A 9,555-nucleotide genomic window follows, 5' to 3' on the forward strand; every position below is an offset into this window, starting at 1 on the left:
CCAGGCGCCCGCTGGCCCCATCTGTGGAACTAGAAGGTTTCTGGCATGTCTGTTGGGCTGAATGGAGACCCATGGCTCAGGCCGCTGAGGTCCACGGGGACGCTGGCTGGGGAGGAGACGCTGGTCCTCGGTGCCCCGGGGGGCGGGCGGGCCCCCATCCGGGCTCTCACTTGCCAAGCCTGTTCTGAAGGAAGCCAGCGGAGGGAAGAAACCGAGTGCAGTGGGCGGAAGGCCCCTGCTTCTCAGGCACTCGCCCCTCTGCCGTCCCTCCAGCAGGACTTAGCCAAGCGTCTGGTGCCCAGCCTGTTCCCGGCCCGGGGCGCCGAGCTGACCGAGTCCCGCCCCGGCGTGTAGGGACCGAGGGGGATGGGGGGCGCACGGGGACGCCAGCCTGTCTCTGGGACGTGAGGGGAGGGGGCCGCAGGCTGGGCCAGGAGGGCTCCGTGGAGGAGGGGCGCCTAACCCCAACCGGTGACAGCCTCACTCAGTTCCTGGGCCCGTTTCCCTGGGCGCCGGGCCGGGCCGGACCGGAAGTCCCGCCTCTGAGCCCTCCTTTTCCGGGCAGGCCACTTCCCCCCATCTGCCATCTTGTTTCTCCCGCTTTCGAAGTGGTGCCGGGGGCTTTGCTCAGTTGTCAAGGCGTCTACGGTTTAATTACGGTTCCGACAGTCACCTTTTTTTTTTTGAATGTTTTATTTGTTTTTGAGAGAGAGAGAGACAGTGTGAGCAGGGGAGGGTCAGAGAGAGAGGGAGACACAGAATCTGAAACAGGCTCCAGGCTCCGAGCTGTCAGCACAGAGCCCGACGCGGGGCTCCAACCCACGAACCGTTAGATCATGACCTGAGCCGAAGTCGGTCGCTTAACCGACTGAGCCACCCAGGCGCCCCTCCGACAGTCACCTTTGATGCCCACAGGAAGGAGGCCCCTGGGCCTGGAGACCCCCTGCCTTAAGCACTGGTGGGCACAGACCTCCATGTGGCTGCTGCCCCAGCCTTGGGCCTGGGGGGTGGAGAGAGAGAGGGGGCCGGGCCCTGGGGTACAGGAGTGCAGAGCAGGGTCTTGTCCCCTTGGGGAGGGCGGGTCTGTGGCCACTGGACCCTGGCTTGGGCCCCTGCCCGCGTCTGCTCCTCTGTCACCCCGAGCTGCCCAGATCAGGAGGCTGAGGGACTGATGATGGTGCGTAGGGGAGCAAGGGGCAGGGAGCCCCACAGCCTGGGAGGGGACCCCGGGGGCTCGGGCGGCCCGGCCCGCTGCTCCCTGGGTGCATAGATGGCACCTGTCACGTTCTGGCTGCATTCCCAAACTGTGGCCCCAACTGGAGAACACTGGGATTTGGGCTCAGAGCCGCCCGCCCCGCCTCCCCCCTGTGCCCTGCCCCTCAATCTCAGGGACGGGGCTGCCACGCCCTGGAGTCCCCCCCGCCCCGCCACTGCCGGGGGGTCCAGAGCACTCGCACTCAAGTGTGTGCAAGATGGTGCCCGTCCCCAGGCCCTGCGCTGCATGAAGGTGAGGAAGGGGGACGGCCCACATGACGGGGGTCCTTCCCGCTAGGGACAGAGTTGTGGTGACTGGTGACTGGCTGCTCTAATGAATTACCACAAACTTAGTGCTTAAAGAAGCACAGATGTGCCCCTGAACTCTGGGGGCCGGAGGCTGTGCCCCCCCCCACCCCAGAGGCTCCAGGGAGGACCCCTCCTCATCCATGGCCGTGTCTGAAGGCTCCAGGGTCAGCTGTCTGCCCCACATTTCTCAGACCCCGCCTCCGTCACCACAGGGGCCCCGACCCCCCTGCCTCCCTCACAAGGATGCTGAGACCCCAGGGAGCCCAGCTCCCGACTCAGGCTCCTGACTCACCTCGGCAGAGGCCCTCTGGCCACGCGTGGGCAGCCTTGCGGGTGCTACTCTGCCTGGCCTGTCACGTTCATGGTCAGGGTCACAGAAGTGGCTGGCATGCCCCGCCCCCCACCAGCCTCTCACACCGTGCAGCCCACGATTCCCTCCGTAACCTGCCACGCCGGGCACATCCCTGTCCTCACAGAGCCAGCGTCCCTGACCCTGAAGGACCGCGGGGTCCTGTCTGTGGGGCTGCCCCCCGAGCCCCAACCCGGAGGCCTACCAGAGGGACCCGCCGGAGGGACCCCACGTGCTGAGAGGGCTCCTGAGAGTGACCGGGTTAGAAAGGGGACCTGGGCCATCCCGCTCCAGGACACGGCGGTGGCCAGCCCTGCTCCTGGCCTCCGGACCCGGCCGCGGAGCTGCCCCGGGGCCCGCGGGGAGCCCAGCTCCGTCCGTCTGCTCTCAGCCCGGGGGTCAGCCGTGGTGACCGCAGCCGCTGGCCCGGTGGGGGGTGCTCTGAATAGTGGACGGGGAGGAGGAGGGGGCAGAACTGGAGCCAGCTTCCGGGGCTGGGTCCCCGCAGACGCCTTGGGCACACCGGGTGCCGTGGCCGTCCCATGAGAAGAGCCGGGGTGGGCGCGCCTCAGGGCCATCCCTCTGTGTCCCGGGCCGGGATCCAGCGCCCGGTCGTGCCCTGCTTGTCCCCCACTTCACCCTCCCTCGCTCTGGCCCCTCAGAGCCTCTTCTGTCTCTCCTGAGAAATGAGAATAGCCCGGGGTGGGGCTGGGGTGGGGCCGGGCAGTGACCACCCGGGGACAGGAAGGCAGAGCTGGACCTTTCCTGTGTCACTCGCTTCATGCCAGCTGGTCGGGGAGCACGAAACAGGGGCCCTGGTCAGCGTCGGGTCACGGGGTGGGCGGCCCCGGGGAAACACAGCCGAGGTGGCACGGCCGTCGCTGAGTCTCTCTGGAAGCCGTCCCTGGGGGGTGGGGACACACCACTGCTGCCTGGTGACCCAGGCAGGAGGAACTCGCCATTCACTGCCCGGTAACCCAGTCATCTAACAAGGCCCCTCCCTGCCAGGCTCCGGGACCCTTGGGACCAGTCGGGTCCCTGCCTCCTGGCTGCTCTCCAGCAAGAGAGGCCAGCGCTGGGGTCCCTGCAGGGGTGGGCGAGGGGACAGAGGGCGCGGTGTCCTCCCTGACCGCACACCCTGGGGCATGGCTGCTCCCAGGACAAGGGAGGCTCCTGGGTGTCTGCCCAGGGCGCTGGAGGAAAGCCTTCCGGAAGGCTGTGGCCCTGACTGCCTGTCCCCAGCGCACCCCTGCCCATTGGGTCGGGTGTCAGCCAACACATAGCCTGCCCCGAGCACCTGCTGATATCCGCCCTCGACGTCTGGAGGGAGGGCGGGCTCTGGCGGGGAGGGGCGGGGCCTAGGCGGCAGGGTGGGGGGAGCCAAACCTTGGCAGGTGGCATGGGAGGTGGGTCACAGGGCAGTGAAGGAACATTCTAGAGCCTGGGGTCTGCCAGGAGGCTGGAGAAGAGCTCCGGGGGCCCCTGGGAGACAGGGCAGGCCCGGAGGGGAGGGGACGGCCCCGCGCCCCATCCTGGAGGAAGCCGCACCCAGGAGTGTGGAGGGGACAGCCTGGCGCTGCCTAGTGGGCGAGTGGCCACGTCGCTGAAGCGGCGAGCCTGGCATCACGCCCTCTCCCTCTTCTCTTTCCTCCCCAGATGCAGAACCAGGCTTGCAATCAGGGCTCCCTGGGCACCGCCCCCTGTGCCTCACAGGTTTGTCCCCACCCCCTCCGCGGTGGCCTCACATCTGCTCCTGGTGTCGTCCTGTCCTTGCTGCTGTCCCGCAGACAGTGTAGGAGGTGCTGGGCGTCCTCCCGCTGGGAGGCCAGGGCTCCACGGCCCGTGCTAAGGTCCTGGGGCCGCCGTGTACATCGGTGCGGGCTGGGCACTCAGCCAGCAGGACTTTTTCTCTCCCAGTCCCGGGGGCTGGAGTCCTGGCTCGGAACGCGGGCTGGCTGGCTCTCTCCGGGGCCTCCTCCGTGGCGTGCAGACGGCTGTCTTCTCCCTGTGTCCTCACGTGGTCGTCTCCTGTGTGTGTCGTGTCCTGACCCCTCCTCTGATAAGGACACCAGGCCCACCCTTGTAACCGGGTCTTTAAACTCCGTCTCCAGACATGGTCACGTCCTGGGGTGTGGGGGTTAGGGCTTGAACGTACGAGCCCTGGGAGATGTAATTCAGCCTGTGATGCGGCGCCTCCCGGGGCCGCTGCAGCAGGCGTGGGCCACCGAGAGGGATGGAGATGATGTAGGAGGCAGCCAGCCGGAGCTGTCAGTGGGTGAGCTGTGAGGAGGCAGGGGGAGGCCAGGCGGGGGGCCCCGGGCAGGGGTGGAGGCGGGACCTGCGGTGCGGGTGGGCGCAGGTACAGGAGCTCGTGGGAGCTGGGGAACGAGGGGGTCCGCGCAGGGACGGGCGGCCTGGCGTGGGGAACGGAAGAGGGGTCTGGATGGGGAAACTGTCACCTCCAGGGAAGCAGGAGATGTGGCCACGGAGGGAGGAGGGGCAGGCGTGGGCACTCGGGGAGCAGGTCACGGATGCGGTGACCACAGGGTCCCATAGCAGAGGACCGACTGGTAGAATGAGCTAGAACACGCCCCCCTGCCCCTTTAACCTAGGTGGAAAAGAACCTCTGAGCAGCAAACTTCTGGGTAGGAGGGATGGCCTTTGCCGTTGGAGCGCGCAGAATCCCTTGCTCTCGTCCTCTGAAAAGCAGAAAATTTCCTTGCGTGAAAGCTGGGTGGTCGGAGCCCCTCCAGCGGCGCCCAGAGCGTGCTGTGCGTTCGGAGTCGCGCGCCCGCTGCATCTGTCTGATTAGAGCTTTCCAGCGCTCGCTCAAGCCCACGTGTTTATTTTAAGAATTCTTTCAACTTGCAAAAAAAAAAAAAATCTCGTTCCTGGCATTTCTGTCGGAGTGTGACCTGTGATAGTTGCATCTGGAAGGTTCTGGAATCAACATATTCTGCTTTCAGTCTCCTCCTATCTCCTTTCCAGGAAACCAGAAGCTCCTCAGAGAGCATCATTTCCGTACCTGCTTCCAGCACCTCGGGGTCTCCAAGCCGCGTGATCTATGTGAGTTGGAGAGTGGGGAGGCGGGTGGTGGGAAGGTCCAGCCCCGGGCCATTGCCGGGGGTGCCCTTGGGGGCTGGGGCGTACGCGGCCATTGGAGTGCAGAGCCGGGGCTCTCGCCACTGCTGTGGGGCGCAGGCTGGTGCAGACGTCGTGAGGTTGACTCAGAGCCTGCAGTGAGGACCAGCATGTGGCCCAGAAGCTCCTGGGCGCCATGGTGATGGGGCCCGAAACGATGTGCCCACAGCTGTTGTCCATGATGCTGTCAGGTGAACACTTTACCCCCATCCTGCAGCTAAGGCTTGTACTAGGGCACACGGGAGACTGGGCAGGCGCCACCAATGACAGTGCACATCTGCACCTGCTGCCCAGGGACGTGTTCCTAACGTATTCTGGCGAGAGGCGTGTGAAGGATAATACACGTTACACAATCCCATTTTCATTAAACACTGTATGTGTGTGTGCATATGGGTATATGTGTGTACAAATGTATGCATGTTTACATAGGTGTATGTGTGCATATGGCTATATATGTGCATGGGTGTGTGTGTGTGCATATGGGTATATGTGTGTACCTGTGTGTGTGGTGTGTGCATGTGTACACGCACATGGGTACACACATGTATAAATGTATTCGTTTACATATGTGTGTGTGTACATATGAGTGTGTGTGGTGTGTGCATATGAGTGTATGTATATCGGGGCGTATGTGTGCATGTGCATATAGGTTTGTGAGTACAAGTGTGTGTGTGCATAGGTGTGTGTCACATTTTTCTACAGGTGTGTTATGGGTGCATATATGCACATGGTGTGTGTGTGTGTGCATGGATGTATGTGTGCATTGCATATGGGTGTAGGTGTGTGCACACGAGTGTGTGGGTGTGTATGGGTGTGCATATGAGTGTCTATGGGTGTGTGTGTGCGCGCATAGGTATATTGTGTGTGCATTAGTGTGTGTACAGGTGTGTGTGTGTACATACATATGCATGTGTGTGTGCACAGATGTATGTGTGCATGTGCATATGGGTGTGTGTGTATAGATACATGTGCGCATGTGCATATGGGGGTGTGTGTATACAGGTATATATGTGCACATGCATATGGGTGTATATGGTGTGTGCATATGGGGGTGTGAGTGTGTATGGGTGTATGTGCACATGTGCATATGGGGGTGTGCACATGCATATGGGTGTGTGTATACAGATATGTGTGCACATGCATATGGGGCTGTGTGTACAGGTATATGTGTGCAGGTGCATGTGTGTGTGTACGGGTGTGTGTGCACGTGCATACGTGTGTGTGTACGGGTATGTGTGTGTGGGTGTGTGTGCACATGCATACGGGGTGTGTGTACGGGTGTGTGTGCATTGTATATGGATGTGTGTGTACAGGTATGTGTGTGCACGTGTATATGGGTATGTGTATGGATATGTGTGTGCACGTGCATATGGGTGTGTGTGTACGGCTGTGTGTGCACGTGCATATGGGGGTGTGTGTACGGGTGTCCATGCACGTGCATATGGGTGTGTGTGTACGGGTGTGTGTGCATGTGCATATGGGGGTGTGTGTACGGGTGTGTGTGCACATGCATATGGGTGTGTGTGTACGGGTGTGTGTACGGGTATGTGTGTGCGCTTGAATCTGGGGGTGTGTGTATGGGCATGTGTGCATGTGGGTGTGTGTATAGGTGTCTGTGTGTGCATATGCATATGGGAGTGTGTGTATGGGTATGTGTGTGCACGTGCATATGGGGGTGTGTGTACGGGTATGTGTGTGCACGTGCATATGGGTGTGTGTATACGGGTATGTGTGTGCACGTGCATATGGGGGTGTGTGTACGGGTATGTGTGTGCACGTGCATNTGTGTGTGTATGGGTATGTGTGTGCAGGTGCATATGGGGGTGTGTGTACGGGTATGTGTGTGCACGTGCATATGGGTGTGTGTGTACGGGTGTGTGTGTGCACGTGCATATGGGTGTGTGTATACGGGTATATGTGTCACGTGCATATGGGTGTGTGTATACGGGTATGTGTGTGCACGTGCATATGGGAGGTGTGTACGTGGGTGTGTGCACGTGCATATGGGTGTGTGTGTACGGGTGTGTGTGCATGTGCATATGGGGGTGTGTGTGTACGGGTGTATGTGTGCACGTGCATATGTGGGTGTGTGTGTATGGGTATATGTATGCACGTGCATATGGGTGTGTGTGTACGGGTATACGTGTGCACGTGCATATGGGGGTGTGTGTACGGGAATGTGTGTGCACATGCATATGGGTGTGTGTATACAGGTATATATGTGCATGTGCATATGGGTGTGTGTGCACATGCACAAACAAGTATAAAATGATCGGGAACGCTAACTAACTGGTAGTAGCATCTACCTCTGGGCGGCAGGAGCAGCCGTTGGATGTTGTGGTATTTGCTGATCTGCCTGTAAGTACAAAACCATTGTCTGGGGAAGAGCCCCGTGGCAGGAGGTGCAGGATGGGGGCTGGGGACAGACCCCGGACCGAGCATCTGGGCCCGGCTCCACCCCTGCACAGAACAGTGGGTGACTCGGGGTACGTCACCTCTCCCACTGCCCTCCCCCACCAGAACCTGTGTCATCTGTGACACAGAGAGGGTTGGATCTGCTCTTCCTGACACTTCTTTTCAGCCCTGACCCTCATACTGGTTGGACATCCCCGACCCTGACCCTGACGGGCGGCCACAGCGAGCACTGTGGTCCTTGGCTGACCGTGGCCGTCACAAGCCCCGGGGATGAATGAGCACTCAGGCTCAGGAAGGAGACAGGAAATGCAAATGGCAAAGCAGCCATTCCAGGGATTTAAACATTTTTTTAATGTTTATTTATTTTTTGAGAGAGAGAATGAGAGAGTGCAAGCAGGGGAGGGGCAGGGACAGAGAGAGATACAGACTCCAAACCAGCTCCAGGCTCCGAGCTGTCAGCACAGAGCCCGACGCGGGGCTTGAACCCACACACCGCAAGATCATGACCTGAGCCAGAGTCAGACACTCAGTTGACTGAGCCCCTCGGGCGCCCCAAACACGAACCACTCTTTTAAGCAAACCGGCGTTTGCAAAAGACCAGGAACTGTCATGTCCGTGTGATGAGCAGAGACACTGGTCATTGTTGTCACAACTACTTACACGCCTCCACAGCCGTCCGTAGTGCACTTCCTGGGTGTGCGTTCCACCGAAGTAGACAGGCCTCAGGCCAGAGAGCCGGCTGTCGCCCCCAGTCAGGGTGGCGGCCGCTCCCAGCTGGTGCTCATCCTGAGACACAAGCCCTTCCCGTCTCCGGGCTCTGCCTTGCTTTCTCTTTCCTGTCTCTGCTGGCATCTGTTGTCACCCTGCTGTGCACCTGGGCCCGTGCTCGGTGCCGGACCTCGGGAGGGTGGCCCCCATCCCCGTGGCATCTCAGTGTGCTTTGAAGGACCCAGCGGCCCGGCAGCTCACCGGTACAAAAGAGAACACGAGTATCAGTGTTATCCTACGAGCCAGCGTGGCCACTGTTAATATTTTGGAGCGCGCCCCTTAGGTCTCTTTTCTCTGTGTATTTTTTTTTAATCATAATGAGGTCACACTGAGTATTTTGTTGTAGCTTTTCTTCACCAGGGCAGTAAATCAGTAACCAGACTTGGCGTTATTGTGTTACAATGTATATTATTGACAGCCTGTTGTCCTAAATGGCCATGTATGGTTCTTGTCTGTTATGCTGGATGGAGTCGGGGAGAGAGAAAGGCGGAGAGAAACCGCATGAACACGTATGCACACGCCCCGTGGCCTTCCGCCAAGTAGGGAGCACAGCCTGTTGTCACGGCGCCCACAGGAGGCTTTGGCGGGGGAGGAAATGGGTCTGCGAGCGCCCCGGGCGGGACAGACGCTGAGGAACGAGGCAGAGCCACTTTGCAGGTGGGAGCGGGCAGGAGCGACGCCGTCAGGCCGCCTCTGCGATCCCGGCTGTCGGGCTGACCCGGGCACCGCGGGGAGGCCGGGGCTCTGATCGTGGTGGGGTCGCGCGGCAGGGAAAGGTGGGGGGCACCTTGCCCAGCCCCTCAGTCCACTGCCAGCTTTAAGTTGATGTTCACGGGACCGAGTGGGTGCACAAGACGTAGGTGGTGTCCCCGTCTTACACGAGACCCTCGTGACTGTGGCCAGCGCCCCATGGATTTCAATTCCGTTTTCAAGCCCGTCCCAAGGACCTTGCCGGACGGGCACGGAGTCAGGGAGAGGGACTCCATCGTGAGTCAGGTAGAGTCACGGGCCCCCAGGAGCCGCAGGCCCGGCAACGGGAGACATGCGCCACCCAGCGTCTGCTCCCCCACCGGAAGGAGCCAGACACAAACATCAAGCCAGGTGGCGGAGCTGAGCAGGGACGGCCTTCCGGAGAGGGAGAGCCGCCCGGGTCTGGAGGAACCAGAAGGTGAGCCAGGCAAAGGGGCCTGGGACGGGCATGGCTGAGAGAGAGAGAGAGGGCGCGAGAGCGAGCAGAGCGCTAGGCCGCGGGCTCCAGATGGCTGGGGAGCCGTAAGGAGCTCCTTGCGGGGGCGGCGTGGCGCGGAGGGGCGGGGGAC

At 61.0% G+C, this 9,555-nt stretch overlaps 1 protein-coding gene across 8 annotated transcripts in view; it reads left to right on the forward strand.

Annotated features, from left to right (window-relative positions):
* The window catches only part of LOC144220329 (actin-binding LIM protein 2-like), an 87,758-nt gene that overhangs the window by 21,545 nt on the left and 56,658 nt on the right, over positions 1 to 9,555 (forward strand). For 6 of the 8 annotated variants that reach the window (XM_077750512.1, XM_077750507.1, XM_077750513.1 and 3 more), the window contains 2 exons: positions 3,569 to 3,625; positions 4,901 to 4,978. In XM_077750512.1, the coding sequence (XP_077606638.1) occupies positions 3,569 to 3,625; positions 4,901 to 4,978 (135 nt within the window). The remainder of the gene's footprint in view (positions 1 to 3,568; positions 3,626 to 4,900; positions 4,979 to 9,555) is intronic. The other 2 variants (XM_077750514.1, XM_077750508.1) reach the window with 1 other exon arrangement.

This window comes from Crocuta crocuta, unplaced genomic scaffold (assembly GCF_008692635.1).
Source record: "Crocuta crocuta isolate KB4526 unplaced genomic scaffold, BGI_CrCroc_1.0 scaffold179, whole genome shotgun sequence".
In the NCBI taxonomy this organism is placed as follows: domain Eukaryota; kingdom Metazoa; phylum Chordata; class Mammalia; order Carnivora; family Hyaenidae; genus Crocuta; species Crocuta crocuta.